Source organism: Pelodiscus sinensis, chromosome 7 (genome assembly GCF_049634645.1).
Source record: "Pelodiscus sinensis isolate JC-2024 chromosome 7, ASM4963464v1, whole genome shotgun sequence".
NCBI classification, from domain to species: domain Eukaryota; kingdom Metazoa; phylum Chordata; order Testudines; family Trionychidae; genus Pelodiscus; species Pelodiscus sinensis.
Genome location: NC_134717.1, coordinates 76,268,113 through 76,287,344, shown reverse-complemented (window position 1 = coordinate 76,287,344; position 19,232 = coordinate 76,268,113). Strand labels below are relative to the sequence as shown.

At 46.0% G+C, this 19,232-nt stretch overlaps 1 protein-coding gene across 13 annotated transcripts in view; it reads right to left on the bottom strand.

Annotated features, from left to right (window-relative positions):
• LOC102452580 (putative oxidoreductase YteT) overlaps positions 1 to 18,630 on the bottom strand; it is a 62,080-nt gene extending 43,450 nt beyond the window's left edge. The window contains exons 1-6 of one of the 13 annotated variants that reach the window (XM_075934384.1): positions 18,505 to 18,630; positions 16,656 to 16,766; positions 15,793 to 15,990; positions 12,848 to 12,972; positions 8,865 to 9,855; positions 5,629 to 5,713 (exon numbers count right to left, since the gene is read on the bottom strand). Coding sequence is in view for 3 of the 13 variants with exons in the window: in XM_006129040.4 (XP_006129102.2) it covers positions 5,629 to 5,713; positions 16,656 to 16,748 (178 nt within the window). In the remaining 10 variants the exon portion in view is untranslated. The other 12 variants (XM_075934389.1, XM_075934383.1, XM_075934388.1 and 9 more) reach the window with 12 other exon arrangements.
• Between the last annotated feature and the right edge of the window lie 602 nt (positions 18,631 to 19,232).

The window sequence follows — 19,232 nt, the reverse complement described above, 5'->3', positions numbered from 1 at the left end:
CCTGAATTAATTTTAGGCTAAATTCCAAGTGGTCTGTTAAATTGATGCTATAATTAAAGCTTAGACAGTATTTTAATTCTAAGGGTCTGTATTCACTGAAGGCAAAATTGACTGGACCTAAGATCCTACTTTAGACACTTAACTTTCTCAAACAACATGACCCATATTAAGGGACCAAAGATTACAGCCTAAACTAAAGAAATTGTTTAGCAAGTCTAAATAAATCCTTTTGATCTGTTTTTAAAATGTTTCATCACATTTCTAAAATGTTTCTTTATTCCTTTATAAAAATCCCAAAATAAAGGATAATTATATTTATGTGGTAAAACAATTATTTTCTCAATCAAAACAAATATTATATTTAAATACACACAAAGCTTCTACATGCATGGCTTACATATTTGCACAAAGTCTTTTTATACAAGATTGTTTTGAAATTCCTCTTTAAAGCATGTGTATTAGACTGAAAATGCAGTAAGAGAATTAGTACCTGTAAGTACAGGCTCTATCTCCCAAAACTGGAACTCTCTGGTCCAGCAATATCTGTGGTCCAGAAGGAGAGGGGTGGGGATCTGGCTAGGAGGTTGGGTGCAGGACTAGACTAAGTGGTGGTCTAGGTGAGATTGGGTGACGGAGTGAGCTGGGGGCAGGGGCTTGGGCAGGAGGAGGTGTGCAGGAGCAGGGTGAGGATGTGGGGTCTGGGTGTGTCATAGCCATGAGGGATGTCCAGCAGCCTGGGGACTAAGGGGTTAACCTAGCCAGGCTCTGATCAGCCAATGGTAAGGCAGGTAGGGATTTCAAACTGAGACAAAGGAATTTTTAACTTCTCCCTCCTTTGTCTCAGTCAGTTTTGCTCTCTAGATCAGGGGTCTCCAACCTTTTTATACCCAGGATCACTTTTTAAATGGCAGAACAAGCCAAGATCTACCACCCCGCTCCTTCCTTGAAGTCCCACCCTCTCTGTTCTCCTCCTCTCCATCACTTGCTATCCCCAACTCTTATACTGCTGCTTTTTTCCCCAATTCTTCTGTAGGAAGAGGTTTTTCCAACATTTGGCCTGTCTAGACTGGACCAAATGGCAGAAAAACCCTTCTTTTGGAAGCCCCCTTATTCCTCGTGGAAAGAGGAATATAGGGGTTGACCGGAAGAACATGTTTGCTCTTCCACTAAAAGAAGCAGAAGAACAAACGCATCCCTGGATACAGAAGACTTTTTCTGGGGTATCTCCGGAATCCTGAAAAACTCCCGCAGTCTAGCCGTACCCTCGCTGGGTTGAGACAGGATGTGTACATCCTGGGGTGGAAATGAGGGATTTGGGTGTGGGAAGGGGCAAGAGGTGCAAGCTCTGGGAGGAAATCTGGATGCAGGAGGTGGAGGAGAAGGGGATGCTGGGTCTGGGAGGGGACTTCAGGCCAGGCAGTGTTGGGGTAAGATGTAGGGTTGGATACTAAGCAAGCCACAGACTTCTGGATGTGAGGGTGCAGGAATTTGGGTTGCGGTATATGAGGGGCTCAGGGCAGGGGGTTCCAGTGCATGATAGGCTCAGATGTAGGGTCTGGGGGAAGAGGGAGTGCAGGAGTGTTATGATGTTGTGGGCAGATGGGGGCTTGGCCCCAATTGGGGGTTTGTTGGCCAGGCTTCATTTTCAAATAAAATACTGTGTCAAACACAGAAAGTTTCTGCATTGACTTTATTTATGAGAAGGGTGGGAACCTGTTTTGAGTCGGGGTCACTGACCCAAGAAAAGTCAGTTGGGGCCACACAAGTGAGATGCAAAAAAATCCTCCTCCAACTCCCGCCCCGCCTTGCCAAGCTTCACTAATGTGGTCCCAATTGTATTGGTGGAAGCAGGGGACATAGTACTGGGGAAGGGTGCTAGTGGGTGCTTCCGCAGGGGACAGGGTGCTGTGGGTGGAGAGTGGGAAGATGGGGCAGGGAAGTGGGAGCGGGGTGCAAGTGGGAGTCTCCTGCACCCACCTCCTCTCAGGATTCCTGGCCTCCCAGACGGAAGCCGGCATGCGCCTCCTCCGGGCCCGACCCCCGCTCCCACGCGTGCCTACCCCAGGGCCAACCTCCCTTCCCGTGGCGCAGAGAAACCCCGCACGTGCCTGCCCCGGGGCTGACTCACCCTTCCTGTGGCCCAGGGAAGCTGCCACGCTCCTTCTCTGGGGCCAACGCCCTCTCCTGCATCACGCCCAGCACACCACTGACCTGTGGGAGGGGAGCAGCCAGCGCACTTCCGGAATCCCCGGAAGTTGCAAAGTGGCGCAAAGCTGCAGGACTTCCGTCCACCCCGCGGGAAGCAGACACTACCTCCATTGTCGCTGAAGGTAGGTAGTGGGGCTTCTCGGGGGTAGGGGAAAATGGGGGAGGAGGGGCGAATGCCTCACGATCAACCGGTTGGTGACCATGGCTCTACGTACTGAGGGAGACAGAAGACAGGTCTTCATAATATGTAAGTAAGGCAAAGTCTAGATAAATCTATCAAGTTTTATTGGTTTCTGGTTTTAGAACTAGGATCTGGTGTCTGTGCTGTTAGAAATGAGTTTTCCTCTCTTTTGTAACTAAGTTTTGGCCCATGGGGGAATCCTCCATGAGTATATTAATTGGTGGCTCTTAGCAGCTGCTCAGTCCAACTATGCTTGTAACTGGGGTATTGTTTTGATGATAAAAGTTCTGTTTTATTTAACCCAGTATTGGTTAATTTGCGTATCCTGGTTTTACTTTAGGACTGAGATTTCCCAAGTGATCTCTTACCTGGTTTTCTTACCATTACCTAGGTGGCAGCAGTAGTTTTTATTTTCCAAAGTCCGGCTATTAGAGTTTTGGGGGAAGTTTTGGTACCAAAGCCTGTAGAGATCAGGTTTTGGGGTGCTTTTGTGGGCCTGCACTTCTGCATTCATTGTGCCAGTGGGGAACAGCCTTGAAAGGGTGGGAGGCTGGGTGCAGGAGCAGGCTGAGGACAAAGGGTCTGGGCAGGAGTGGGGTGCAAGGTCTCAGTGAATGTGTAAGAGAGGGATGGATGTGCAGGATCTAGGCATGAAGGTGATAGAGGGCACTTACCCAGCTCTGTACACCCCATCAGTCCCAGGCATTGCCCTGTGCTGCTCCCACTGGCCATGATTCCGGCCAGGGGGAAGGGAGTGGCAGCATGCAGAGCGGCTTCCTGCTCCCGCAAGCCAGATCTGACCTGTGAGGTTTGGGGCTCCCCCCACACCTTACAGAAGGAAGCTAGGGCTAGAGCATCAGCATGTACTCCCTGCTGCATGGCGGGGAGGGGGCAAGCCCCAATCCCACAGCCCACCTGAAAGACTGTTGCAGACCACACTTGGAGAACCACTAGTCTAGTGTTTCCCATGTGTAAAACACATTTGTGATACAGATACATAGAAAATATTCCAAAATTAAGATACAAAACGATACATGCATACAAATATGGCAATCATATTCAGTAAATTATAACATCTTCAATTATCTTACATGACCTATCTGGCATGAAATACATCATAATTATGCCATCATCATATATCATATCTCTATGAAAAATATGGAGTGCAGTGTCACCCCCCGTACTGCTAACTTCTGTCAGACATCCTGAAATGCATAAACCCACAAATACCGTTACTATAATGTTTCCACCATTACAGGCTGGCTTAAATTAATACCTATCACTTTACCAAGATCTAAAAATTCTCTCCCTAAGCAGAGAGAAAATTCTCTCCCTAACCCTAACCCATCCTAAACTCACATCCTTTGTTTTAAAATGATAGCTCACTATTTTATTGAGTACAGTGGAAATCCAATTATCCAATCTTGTTGGGACCAGCACCAGATCAGATAAGCAAAAATCCAGGTAAATCAGAGTATGGCCACCTGTGGGGCTGACAGTGATATAGTTAATAAGGACAGCAAAATAATGGAGTGCCCCTGGGGGAATTCTGTGCCATCGCCCTACATGCAGAATTCATGTCATCTGCAGATTCCTTTGCTTCTCCACAGAAAAATTACTTCTGACATGGAAACAAAGGGAAGCAGCAAGAGCAACCACGTGCCCTGCCCAGTAGCACAGGCACGTCCAAAGCAACTTGTGGAGATGTAAATCACGGCTAGACATGTATGTGCAGAGCTGGGCAGGCATGCGTGCATCCTCATACATCAATCAACACGGTGGAAGTGGGGCTGGGCATGTGAGTGAACAAGACTCTGTCCTCTCTCACTACTGTGGCACACCCAACAAGAAGCGGGGTTTCGGGTGTTTCCTAGCAGGTAGACATGGGGCAGTCACTGTCCCCTCAGACAGAGACGAATATAGCAGCCTGCCTGCTTAGTCAATTGTTCCCATTGTTCTTAGGTGAATTCCCCCAGGAGTATAAAACAGGTGTAAAAGATTTAAGGGTCCTTTACAACGCCAAAGTGGTGTAAAAGTGCTTTCTTATAAGCGACAGTATAGCCTTATGAATGCTTATGATGTGTTAGCCAATATAACTGGTCTACATTTTTGGACTGAAGAATGTTCTTACCAAAATGTGCTCCATGAACTTTACTATTGGCTTTTCTGGAAATGGTGAGTAACAAATATAAATTTTGTTTCTCCAGACTTCACTCGCCTGTGATATAATACTAAGCATACAGCTGTTGACTAATAACTAGAAATAAAAGGTCAAACCTAGCTATTTTACTATCAGACAAAGGGAGCTTGGAGATTTTCTTCAGTGTGCCCTACTCCTATCCTTCATCCATTGTATTGTGGTTTAAATCAATTGTCAAAATAGTTGTATTAGTTTGACAAATAGAGTATGCGGAATTTTAAAATGCGTGAGGAATTTTTAATGTTTTGATGTAGAGTTTCCCCAACAGTAAACAGAGACTCAGTTAAGCAGGTCTCTACTATACTTAAAAGTATTAAGATTTCAGTGGTAGATATCACATTACAGATCTTAGAGTGCATCTACTCAGCATCCTTAGCTCGAAATAAGCTACACACAAGTTATTTCGAAATACAATCAAAATAGCTATTTCATAATTTGGCACTGTCTACACAACACCAAGTTTCAAAATAACGTGCTATTTCAAAATTCCCCTTAACTCTTGTGGAACAAGGGTTACTGGGACATCGGAATAAGCCACCCTTTATTTCGAAATTTATTTAAAAAACAGGCTGCTTCAAATTGACACAGAGTAGCTATTTCGGGATACTTCCAGTATCCCAAAATAGCTCCACAGTGTAGATGTACCCTTATTCTGACAGCAAAAACATTTAGCTATTACTGTAGAATACAAGAGTCACAAAAGGAATACATGACAATAAATGTGGCAACAGTAGTTGTTTCTTTGATCCAGTATAAATAATTTTGTTCTTACATCTACAGTCAGTAAGGGAACATCATCCTTTTAGAAATGAGACGTTAATAGTTTTTTAAACTACATCAAGACTCCACAAAGCCTTGAGCTGGGCATTCTAAGACTTTTTTAAAAACATAAAATTAAACTATATTCTATAAATACAAGCCATAGATGTATGTCCTAAAAGGCACTGCATATAAACATATATGCAAAGAGAGAACAAAATATATTTCATTTAGTCTTGTTAATATGGCTTTTAGAATAAGACAGCGAGGCAAATGTTACCATTAAATACATTTTTCTTGTCAATGCTGTGAATCTTCTGAAGGTCATTTCTAGCAAAAGTACGAGGATCAGCAACTCCAACTACCTGATAAGAGAAGAACATTGTTATGTTCTGAAAATAATTGTGGGAGTGCCAATACTAGAAAGATGTCAACAACAGAATTCAGATAACAGTAACAAAGTGATTAGGCAGCTGCATGCACTGATGAAAACATTCCAGAAATGCAGTACAACCTGACTTAACAGCTAAATGGGAAAGAGATAGCCACTTACAAGTATATATAGGGTTTACAAACAGAGGAGGAAGAGGAACTCTTTAGGACAACATAATTAAGATTACATACAAAAAGTCTAAGTCAGTGGTTTCAAAGTCAAACAGTCATAAGTTAAAGCAAAATACAGGACTATGTAGCACTTTAAAGACTAACAAGATGGTTTATTAGATGATGAGCTTTCGTGGGCCAGACCCACTTCCTCAGATCAAATAGTGGAAGAAAATTGTCACAACCATATATACCAAAGGATACAATTTAAAAAAAGGAACACATATGAAAAGGACAAATCAAATTGCAGAACAGAAGGGGGATGCGGGGGGGAAGGTAAATGTCTGTGAGCTAATGATATTAGAGGTGATAATTGGGGAATCTATCTTTGTAATGGGTAAGATAACTATAGTCTTTGTTGAGACCTCCATGGTTGTGACTATTTTCTTCCACTATTTGATCTGAGGAAGTGGGTCTGGCCCACGAAAGCTCATCATCTAATAAACCATCTTGTTAGTCTTTAAAGTGCTACATAGTCCTGTATTTTGCTTCAGCTACACCAGACTAACACGGCTACATTTCTATCACTATTCATAAGTTAGTAAATACCACTTTTGTAGGAGCTGGTGAAACCTAAATGTGACTCCCCTATGCATCTATCTTGTGCAGTGATGGAGACAGATATGCTGTGATAATAGCAGGCCATTACTGTAATTAAAGATCATAACACATACACATGCAAGAGGGACAAATTAAAGTTGCACAGGCAGCCATAAGTCTGCAAATTTTTTTTTTAACATCTGAGCTCATGACATGGCAACCTAAAGAGTTCCTTCCTCTCCTGTATGTAAATTGTTTTTTTTAAAGGTAAAAAATTACAGAAGTAAAAATGCATTAACGAATGTAACCACGTAACAATTAAAAATTCATAGCAGTTACATGTTCACCCTTGCTCAGGTCCAGGCAAAATATGGCCTGAGGCCCAGCAACAACCTGCATGTCCCATACTCACACGCCACTAAGCAGCCATGTGCAGATGGCCATGTGCTGTTCTGAGTGCCATCACAAGTTGGAGGAGGGGCTAAAGAGGCTTTGCATGCTGCCCTGCCCCCAGCACAATTTCACAGCTCCCATTGGCTGGAAACCCCCTTCTGTCTCCCTCCCCACCCTCCCGCCATCTCAAACCCAAACCCTCTGCACCCCTGCTCCTGCACTCCCATCCCTGGATGCAGGTTGAAGCCCCTTCCTTCACCCAAATTCCCTCAGACCCCACCCTCCTCCTGAATCCCAATCCCCTACCCCAAGCTCCCTTCTGCACTTAACCTCCATCGCAGACCCCACACCTGCTCCGTTAATAGCTTGGAAGAGTGCAGCCCTCGACCACTTAAACTCTTGGCATGCCCCCCATCAAAAACTATTACCCACCACTGCCCTAGCCCAACGCTTTCCCCACTTACAGGCACTACAGCTGCTTCCAGCAGCACCCAAGCATTCGCAGTGCAGTACGTGCTGGGATCTCTTTTGTGACGGCATGGGCTGGCTAGTTAGAATGGTCATGTTAACTTACTTCAACAGACTGCCAACATTATTGGGGTCATACAATCAAGGGAAATTCTGATTTTTAACAGTCTATGTTTTAGAGAAACCTGAATGTAATTTCGTGAGACGAGTGCAGAGTGGATTCATTTAAACCAAAGTGATTTAAACCACCTATTTTAATCAAAATTTAAGTCAGCCAGCATGAAAAAAATCTTGTCATTGGTTGGTAGGTGTTAAAACGTTTTGAGTTAACATAAAAGTGATATTTAATTGTAAGTCTGATATTTCTTTTTGCTAACCAGGAGGATACATATCAATTTATTTAAGCAATTGTGTAATTTAACTTACATTTATTCAGACTCTTAATTTGTACTTTTTTACTATGTCAGAAAATGGTGAATGATTCATTTCTTATTTACTAGGTGATTCATTTTTTAGTTGTATCCAGTGTTTCTGTAGCCATGTGAGTGCCAGGATGGTAGATGGACAAGATTAGGTAAAGTAATCTTTCTTATTGGACTGACCTCTTTTAGTGATAGAGAAGCGTTTGAGCTATACAGAGCGCTCTCTCAGATCTGGGAAAAAGAGGTCGACCCAAGGCAGCCAACATCAACCCAACTCTAAGTGTCTACACTAAAATGTTACTTCAATCAAAGTAACTCATCTGCTACACTAACTAAATAATTCCACCATCCTGGGAGGCATAGACCATAGGTCTACAGAGTCAGGTTGATATAGTGTCAGTTTTGCCTTGTGTTACTTATGTCAACTTCAGTGGCCTGCAGGAGGTGTTCCACAATGCCCCACCCTAACCACTCTGGTCACCATTTTGGACGACACTGTCCTGAGGCTAGATACACAGGAGCATGCCTTTCCCCTTATAAAAGCCTGGGAATTGTTGAAATTCCATGTTAGGTTTGCTGAGTTTGGAGAGCTCCCCTAGCACTGCCCAGCTCATCATGCTGGTCTGCATTACAGACTTGTTCCTGCCTTTACTGCAAAGAAAGTAGTGGGGTCTCTTGATTCTATGGAAAGAAGAGGCTATGCTGGCACACCTCTGTTCCAGCCCTAAACGTTGCCCAAGGCAGGGGGTAGAAGAGCTACACGAGGGACCCACAGCAGTGCCATATGAATGTCAAGGAGTTGCAGCAGGTGTATCAGAACACAAGGGAGGCCAACAGTCACTCTGATGCTGTTTTTACAAGCTGCATGTCACCCTCAGCTGTGACCCCCACCACCACCCCAAACGTAATTTGGAAGAGCCACAGTCACCAGAATGAACCCTGAAAGCAAACTGTTGGAGGAGAAGGAGAATGGGATACATGCATCCAGCCATGCTCTCTTTTTTACTCCAGAGCAGCTGAGCCACACTCTACAGTCTAGCACAAATAAGCCTGTTGCAAGGAAGAAACTGGTGCAAAGAATTCTATTTACTTGGATATTGCAGGGACATCTCTCTTAATTTACTCTTTTTCAAATTGCGTTGAAACAGGTAGTAAAATAACCAATACAGGTAGAGTCACTTTCTGCATCATTTATTTCACGGAGATCTCATTTCATAAGTAGACAATGCCAGCAGCCTTTCAATTAACTAAAAGCACATGCGACAGTGATTATCCATCTGCTGAGCCTGTTGCTGAAGTACTCCTTTATGCTGTCAAGATGGCTGATGTACGGCTTCATGAGTCATGGTATCCCGAGGTAAGCTGCATCTCTCAGGATCACTCTTGGCATTTCCATGTTCCCAGTGGTAATCCTCTGATCTAGAAAGTCTTTGCTTGCAGCTTTCTGCATAAGCCTGTGTTCTTAAAGATTTAGGCATCATGCACCTTCCCTGATCAGCCATGCTGATGTCAATGAAATGACCCCAATGATCCACTAGCACTTGCAAAATCATAGACAAATATCCCGTCTTGTTGATGTACTTCAGGGCAGGCATGCTAGGACATCCATACCATTTATTGTCCCACTGCAGTTAGAGAATCCCACTGCTGCAAAATCACCCACTATTACATGCACATAGCCGAAATTCACAGCCCTTCATAGTAGGAGGTAGTTTATGGACACTGTGTGCTTGCATCACTGCAACACCCACAGTAGATTTACCAACTCTAAACTGTTTTGCAGCTGATCAGTAGGAGTCTGGCTTTGCTAGCTTCCTTACAGTGATCGCTACTCACTTCTTCACCTTTAGTGATGCTCTCATTCTGTGTCCCGGTGTCAGAGGGCTGACATGAGCTCCTCACACAATTCTAGGAACGTGGCTTTTGCACATCTGAAAGTTCTCCAGTTGCTGCATGTTGTCCCAACCCTGCATAGTTATTCCATCACTCAGTGCTTGTTCCTAAAGTCCACAGTTGATTGTCCATCATGTGCAGCTGCTCTGACATGGGATAAGAGTGAATGTTTTCTCATGGATTGGTAACTGGTTAAAAGATAAGAAACAAAGGGTAAGACTAAATGGTCAGTTTTCAGAATGGAGAGATGTAACTAGTGGGGTCCCCCAGGGTCCAATCCTAGTCAACATATTTATAAATTATCTGGAAAAAGGGGTAAACCATGTGGTGACAACTTCTGCAGATGACACAAAACTGCTCAAGATAGTTAAATCTAAAGCAGTCTGTGAAGAGTTTCAAAAGGATCTCACAAAACTAGGTGACTGGGCAACAAAATGGTAATGAAATTCAATATTGACAAATGCAAAGTAATGCATAATGGAAAATATTATCCCAACTATATACATAAATGAATTAGCTGTTACCACTCAAGAGAGAACTCTTGGAATCATTGTAGAGAGTTATCTGAAAAAAAATCAACTCCGTGTGCAACAGCAGTCAGAAAACGCAAATAGAATGTTGGGAATCATTAAGAAAGGAGAGAAAGACAGAGACTATCTTATTGCCTCTATATAAATCCATGGTACGCCCCCAGCTTCAATACTGTGTGCAGATGTGGTTAACGCCTCTCACAAATGGTATCTTGGAATCGGAAAAAGTTCAGAAAAGGGCAACAAAAATAATTAGGAATACGGAAAGTCTGCGATATGACTGGGACTTTTCAGCTTGGAAGAGATGACGAAAATGGAATATGATAGAGCAGTGGTCCCCAACCTTTCGAGGTTGTCGGGCGCCAGGGGGGCGTGGCCGTTCGCCCGCCGGGCGCCAGGGGGTGGGGACACTTGCTCCCCGGGGGCGGCCCCCCCCATAGCCGCGCTCCCCCCGCCCAGCGCCGCGCGCCCGGTGCTCCCCCCGCCATGCGCCCGGTGCCAGGCCAGCCCCGAGCACCTGGCGGGCGCATGGAAATGCCCCCGCGGGCGCCATGGCGCCCGCAGGCACCGTGTTGGGGACCACGGTGATAGAGTCTATAAAATGACAACAGGTGTGGAAAAAGTGAATAGTTATTTACGCCTTCCCATAATACAAGGACTAGGGGGTCACAATAAAATTAATAGGCAGTAGGTTTAAAAGAAACAAGAGGAAGTCTTCTTCACAGTCAACCTGTGGAACTCCTTGCCAGAGGATGTTGTGACTGCCAAGATTATAACAAGGTTCAAAAAAGACCTAGATAGATTCATGGAGAATAGGTCCATCAATGGCTATTAGCCAGAATGGGCAGTGATGGCATCCCTAGCCTTTGTTTGTCAGGAGCTGGGAATGGGCATCAGGGATGCATTACTTGATTCCCTGTTCTGTTCATTCCCTTTGGGGCACCTGACATTGGCCACTATTAGAAGACAGAATACTAGATTGCATGGACCTTGGGTCTGACCTAGTATGGCCATTTTTACGTTCTGTGAATACAGCAGCAATATTTAATTGCTTCTCTTCCTTGCACACAGCATGATAGACACCACCATGTTATAATCATCAGAGTTGCCGTTCATGAAATAATTTAGGATTAAGCACACTGTGTTCATGACATCACAATACTGGAGAGCACTGCAGGATCCATGCTTTCTGAAAGGTGGTGGATGGGCAGTTCTGTGAAACAACAGTGTGAAATGTACTAGGAAGCCCATGGAATGATAGGATGGAGAAAGCTGCATGATGGCACACTGGGTGTGTCTAAACTACACCCTTCTGTCCGCAGAGGGGTGTAAATTAGACACATCGAAAGCGCAAATGAAGCAGGGATTTAAATATCCCATGCTTCATTTGCATAATCACATCCTGGCGCTAATTTGAACAAGAGCCATTTCGAAACTGAAAGAGTGGTTTAGACGCATTTTTTCCAACAATGGGGCAATTTTCGAAAGATCCTGTACTCCTCATTTGGTGTTGTCGGAAAAACTGCATCTAAACCACGATTTCAGTTTTGAAATGGCGCTTGTTCGAAATAGCACCAGGATGCAATTATGCAAATGAATCCCGGGATATTTAAATCCCCGCTTCATTTGCACTTTCGATGTGTCTAATTTACATCCCTCTGTTGACAGAGGGGTGTGGTTTAAACACACCCACTGAGTCTGCCCCACATAAGGCATTGGGAACCCTCCCCAGAACACTGTGCAGCAGATGGTGGCCAACTGAACAATGGGAAAGCTATCCACAGTGCATCTGTCTGTGTCAATGCAAGAGCTCTGCCAATACGAGAAACATAGCACACACATGCTTCAGCATTTAAATTATACTGGCAACCGTATATCGGTATAATTTGATTGAAGATTGTGATGAAGATTTGGCCTTAGGAGAGACGAGGTGTAGTGAGCTAATATCTTTTACTGGACCAACTTCTGAGTTGACCTCAGCAAGGAAGATATGTCCACGGTTAGAGCTGCTTGCTGTGCCCATCATAATATATTTCAATCCCTTGGGGTGGAGCAGCTATTTGCTGTTATTGAGCAGCCAGATACCAGGACTGTCAGAGCGATTCAACAGAGAACTGTTTGAATCAGTGAGGCTTTGAAGGAGCATGTTAAGTAGTAGGTCACAGTGTTGCTGTAATGTGTTTTGAAGCCCTCCCCCCCCTTTTTTTTGGCACAATGGTTTGAACCTGCTACCAATTACTGTGTATACACCACTGTAACACTGCAAATGCACTCACTGGTACTGTCTCTGAATATTAGCCATAGTCACTGTATGCTGAATAATAATAAATATTTACTCACTTTCCCATAGATGAGTTTTATCCCACTTCCATGCAAACATATTTATGTATTGGTAACCTAAACATTGTACCTACAGAGGAAAGTATCTTTAAAAAGCAAAGGAACAGCAAATTCACAAGCACTTTTGCCAGTGAGGCTTTGAGAGCTGGGTGTATGTCTAGCTGTCATTTTGCAAACTGCCCCACTGGGGAACTGCTGAGACCCCGCAGGAAAAGAGTATGGGGAAGGTGCAGGAAGGCAGCTCTGAATGGGTTATAGGAGATGTGTTAAGCCTAAATTTCAGCCTAAATTACCCCAGGCAATTTCTCACCGATTCCCTCACTGCATCCTCTCTGCTAACAATCTGCAGCACCTCCTGAACATGTCTGCTTTACTCCTCCATATGTGAGAGCGGTGCCTATGTGCAGGAGACTGTCAAGGACACATTTATAGCTGCTAAAAACAGAGAAATGTTAGCGTCAGTGCACTTACCCCCTTGATCCAAAAAACAACAAGCACATCTTCCTTATTTTCATTTGGTGCAGTCTCAGTGTGGTGGTAAACCCACCCATTTTAAGTATGGCCCAGCAGACGAGAGTTGTGACAAAGCTGGGGAGAGGGGACGAGGAAGGATGGTAATAGCCCAGGGATACCAGTAGCAGCACATAAGATGATTGCAATGAATACTGGCACTGTTTTCCACAGATTTGGTGATTGCAGCTGAGATCTCATTTGTGAGGTTAACTCAGGCTGCAAGGGTCCAGCTGCAGATCAGGACTGTGTGCTGTTATGCATGCCTGCTGAAGTAATTGCTGAGTAGTGTGGCAAACTTTCCTACCACAGAGTAAGAAACGAAGCAGCCCTTGCGCGCACACACACACACACACACACACACACACACACACACACACACACACACACACACACACACACACACACACACACACACACACACACACACACACACACCACCCCCTTTGGCAGAGGACTGCAGGTTACCTTTAGGAAACTGCCCTAGAGATCTCTATGGAGGATTCACAGGGCAGCCCATTGTGCATAAGCAAACCTTTATATGTGGTTTCCTTTGCCTAGCTGCACAGGAGAACAAGGAGAAATTGTTCCTGCACAAGTTATCTTTTATAGCAGGAGTGGGGAACCTTTTTGGGGTCAGAGACCACTGACCCACAGAAAAATCAGTCAGGAGCTGCACACCAGTGAGAGAAACCCTCCCCCCCCCCCCACACTAGTGTGGGCTCCCCAATGCTGGGGAAAGCCCCAAGTCTCAGGGGCTGGATCCAGGGAAGCTCAAGACTGCATCCAGCCCCCGGGCCTTACGTTCCCCACTCCTGTTTTATAGCCTAATTTTAAAAGTACATAAACAGATGTGACCCTGCAGAAGCACAATACTTAGCAGAGCCTCTCCCCACTGCACCCAGCTCCCCAGAGCTGGATTCCTGGGACTCAGTCTACTTAGGACTCAAAAAGAGGTCCTGGCTTGCCATGCCACCAGATCCCACTCATCCTCCACCACATCCACTTCCTCATCCTGCACACTGTCCACTGTGTTCACTCTGGTGGCCAACAACTCTAGACAGTGCTTGGGCTTGCCGTGAGGGCAGGGGACTGGACTCGATGACCTCCTGAGGTCCCTTCCAGTTCTAGTGTTCTATGATTCTAGTCCCTACTGAAGTATCCAAAATTTCCTGGGGCTTTAAAGGAGATGAGACCTTCTACCTGGCTAATGGGCAGTTGAAAATGGTGACCAGAGAGGTTACACTGAGCATTGTGGGACACCTCCTGGAAGCCACTTTGGACAACATAAGCAACGTCTACTACACAGTCATTGCGTCACCCTAACTGTAAAAAGCCCTATGCTGTGTTTATCAAGTGGCTTTACTGGTGTGGTATAGCAGATAAATTCAAGCACTAGGAGAAGCACTAAGGTGTGTACACCTCCAGAGGTAGGTCTCCATAAGCTGTTTTGTGTCAGTTAAACTTCGTAGTGTAGACATGGAAGTTTGTATAGCCAAAACCTATACAGGCCATTAGGCGTATTGCCTCCACATTAATCAGTGACAAACCCTCTGGCAGTAATCTAAGGACAGAGATGTGACACTGCACCCCATATTCTTCAGAGTGGTATTAGAATATGATTAACAGAATTAGGATATATTTTATGCAAGACAAGTCATATGAGGTGTCACTGGAAATGTTCATCATTGACTTATAGGGTTGGAAGAGACCTCAGGAGCTACTGAGTCTACCCCCCTGCTCAAAGCAAAACCAATCCCAAATAAACCAGCCCAGCCAGGGCTTTGTCAAGCCAAGACTTAAAAACCTCTAGGGATGGAGATTCCACCCCCTCCCTAGGGAACCCATTCCAGTACTTCATCACCATCCTAGTGAAGTAGTTTTTCCTAACAGCCAACCTAGACCTCCCCCACTGTAATTTGAGACCATTGCTCCTTGTTCTGCCATCCGTCACTACTGAGAACAGCCTCTCTCCATCCTCTTTGGAACCTCCCTTCAGGAAGTTGAAGGCTGCTATCAAATCCCCCCTCACTCTTCTCTTCTGCAGACTAAACAAACCCAAATCCCTCAGCCTCTCCTCATAGATTGTGTGTTCCAGCCCCCTAATCATTTTGGTTGCCTTCCGCTGGACCCTCTCCAATGCGTCCACATCCTTTCTATAGTGGGGGGCCCAGAACTGGACACAATACTCCAGATGTGGCCTCAGCAGCGCCGAATAAAGGGCAATAGTCACTTCTCTGCATCTGCTGGCAATGCTCCTCCTAATGCACCCTAATACGCCATTAGCCTTCTTGGCTACAAGCGCACACTGTTGACTCATACATTCCATCAGAGAAGATCAAGACTTCCTTGATAGAAGGCAGCATGTAATACTACAGGTACAGCAGGCTGAAGAGCCACTGAGGGCAGTACAGAACAAGGAAGAAAGCTGGCAGAATGTAACCTCCAGGAGAAGAAAGCCAACTCAGGTATCCCCAATTCCACTAGAGATAAGTAACTGCTTTCAGGCTCTCTGCACAGACACTACAGTGGAGAACACTTTGGTAGAGCCCTCTTATAGAAGAAATCAGAAGGAGACACCATCTACCAGAAGGCATGGAATGCATAGTCCTAGGGATGGGGGTTCAATGACCACCACCCCCAATATAAGAAGATGGGTGGTGGTGGTCGGGGACTCCCTCCTAAGAGGGACGGAGTCATCCATCTGTCGTCCAGAGCTGGAATCTTGAGAAGCATACTGCTTACCAGGAGCTACAATTCAGGGTGTGACCGAGAGTATTGCAAATCTGATCAAACCTTCGGATTGCTACCACTTCCTGCTTCTCCACGTGGGAACTAAAAATACGGCCAAGAATGACCTTTAGCAGGTCACTACAGAGTATGTAGCACTGGGAAGAAGGATCAAAGAATTTGAAGAGCAAGTGGTGTTCTCGTCCATCCTCCCTGTTGAAGGAAAAGGTCAAGGTAGGGATCCAGGTCCAGGTCAAGATTTACTGAATATAACTATCCTATTTGTAAACATGTATCCCTGTTGTATCTGAAGTTATAAATATTGATTGAGTTCCTGCTGCACGTTATACATTGAGAACTGCTCAAAGGGGACTTCTTTTTAGCACGTGATCTAAATCAAAACACTACTGTCATGTAGGATAATTAAAGAGGAGGGTGGAGAGTCCAACTTGTTTTGTCAGATTACTTATAAATGCTCCTGCTTAACCAAAACCATGCTGCACTTCTGAGAAGTGCATGCATGCATGCACGCACAGGAGCTCTAACTGCAATTGTGTACTTTAAACTTAAGGAAAAGCTAAGTGTTGACACTCAATGCAACACTTTCAGAAGGTAAATACAGTAGTTTAAAAAAACACTTTTCTAATCAAGGCACTGCAAATGCAATTTGAAATTTAAAATTGCTGTTATGAGCTGTGAATAAAGTAGTAAGATATTAAGAAAGGTCTGTTTTTTATTAACAGCTTTCAAATAGTTAAAGTAGTTTAACCTCACATTTTATATGGTGATTGCTGCAATTCAAAAAGAACTTTGTTCACATTAACTATCATAAGACATGCGAACCCTTGAAAAACACTGAAACCATACAACAATTTTACCTTCATTCGACTGGGAAAATGCGCAGCAAAGTAAGAATAGTGTTTCCCCCGACATCCCGCTCCAATAATCAGAACAGTTACACAAGGAGGCATTGCTGTTCAGTTCTCTACCTTCAACCAGAGATAAAGCAAAATTTTAGAACTATCTAGGTTAAAAATCCCCACCAATACCAAGTGTATTTATTTTTACAGCCAGTCCCCGAGTTACGAACGCGTCGACTTACGACCGTTTGCACTTACGACCAAACTTACGGATGGTGCATTTGTAAGTCGGGGACTTGACCTCATTACAGCCAGTCCCCAACTTACGAATGCACCATCCGCACTTACAAACAGCGTGGCCATATTTAAAAGCATGTATTCCCAACTTACGTACAAATCGAGTGAAGACCAGCTATTTGGTACGTAAACCGTTCGTACGTCAGGGACCAGCTATATTATCATTAAGTAAAGCATATATCAGTAATACCTGATGTAAACCTAGGCACTATGAATTCTCTGACATTTTCCCCACCATTCTGTACATGCTTCCTTTTCCCTCTTCTCTCACAGCACATGATTTCTTTTTGTTTCCTTCCTCCTAAGGCAAGCTCAACTTTAAGGTCACAAAGCTGTACACTAAAAAGTTAGGAAGTACCTGAATTGAAATTATGCCTTGAAATCTTATTTCTATCCTTCAAAAGCACAGGCTAGGATAGTTTTTATTATCATCATCACTGACTAAATGATTTAAAAACTTAACTCTCTAATGCTATCATAGAATCATAGGGTTGGAAGAGACCTCAGGAGGTCATCAAGTTCAACCCCCTGCCCAAAGCAGAACCAAGCCCAACTAAATCATCCCAGCCCGGGGTTTGTCAAGCCAAGACTTAAAAACCTCTAGAGATGGGAGATTCCACCATCTCCACAGGTAACCCATCCCAGTGCTTCACCACCCTCCTAGGCTACATCAACACTGCTGGTTCTGCCAGCAGTGAGTATGCAAATGAGGTATATATTAGCATACCACTTCATTTGCATAATTTATGCAAGCAGTTTTTGCAGAAAAAAAAGTAGTGTGGACGTTTTCTTTTTGCACAAAAACACATTTTGCTGCCAGATCGATAAATCTCCTTTTTTGGGGCATAAGGAACTGGTGGGAAAGGGGGGTTTTGTGCAAAAAGAATATGTTGACACTACCTTTCCCCCCCCACAAAAACGGTGTGCATACATCATGCAAATGAGGTGTGGCAATACGCTAATCTGCCTCATTTGCATACTCACTGCTGGCAAAACCTGGCAGTGTAGACATAGCCCTAGTGAAATAGTTTTTCCAATTATCCAACCTGGACCTCTCCCACTGTAACTTGAGCCCATCGCTCCTTGTTCTGCCACCCGTCACTACTGAGAACAGCCTCTTGGGAACCCCCTTCAGGGAGGTGCAGGCTGCTCTCGAATCCCCCCTCGCTCTTCGCTTCTGCTGACCGAACAGACCCGACTCCCCCAGCCTCTCCTCACAGGCCCTGCGCTCCCGCCCCTCAGCGTTCTGGTCGCCTCCGCTGGCCACGTCCCTGCTCCAGTGGGGCCCGAACTGGGCCCGATGCTCCCGCTGTGAGCCAAGGGGCAGTCACCGAGCGGCGAGACACGCACCCAGGCAGCCCGAGAGACGCGGCCCCGCCCCCTAGAGCACCAGGCGGGCGGGGCCGCGGCTCGGTACCGGCCCCAGCGGCCCGCAACCCCCGCCCGCTGCCGCGGAGCCAGGGCCGGGCCGCTCGGCCGTTGGGCCGCTGCCGCGAGCTGCTCCCACAACGTCCCCAGGGGCCGGCAGAGCCGCCGCCTCCGCGGGAAGGGCCCGTCCCGCGAGACTCACGCGCAGGCCGCTCCCGCCGCTGAGCGCTCACAGAGCCGCCACCACACCGACGTTGGGAGGCCCGTGGGGACCTGGGCGGGACTCCTAGGCCTGCGCGGAGCCCATTGGCTGCCATTAAGCCACAGGGCGGGGCGTCATGGTTTCCGCAGAGCCCATTGGCTGCCGTTGAGACCTGGGCGGGACTCCTAGGCCTGCGCGGAGCCCATTGGCTGCCATTAAGCCACAGGGCGGGGCGTCATGGTTTCCGCAAAGCCCATTGGCTGCCGTTGAGACCTGGGCGGGACTCCTAGGTCTGCGCGGAGCCCATTGGCTGCCGTTGAAAAACTGGGCGGGACGTCTCGAACTGCAAAGACTCTATTGGCTGCCGTTGAAACCTGGGCGGGACTCCTAAGCCTTCGCAGAGCCAATTGCCTGTCGTTGGGCCGATGGGAGGGACGCCTTGTGTGCGCGGAGCCCATTGGCTGCTGTTGAGAAGCTGGGAGGGAATCCTTGGCATGCACGGATCCCATTGGCTGTCGTGGATCCGCTGGGCTGGACGCTTTACCCTGCGGGAGCCCATTGGCTGCCGTTGAGAACTGGGCGGGAATCCTAGACCTGCGCGGAGCCCATTGGCTGCCGTTGAGAACCTGGGCGGGAATCCTAGACCTGCGCGGAGCCCATTGGCTGCCGTTGAGAAGCTGGGCGGGACAGCTAGACCTGCGCGGAGCCCATTGGCTGCCGTTGAGAAC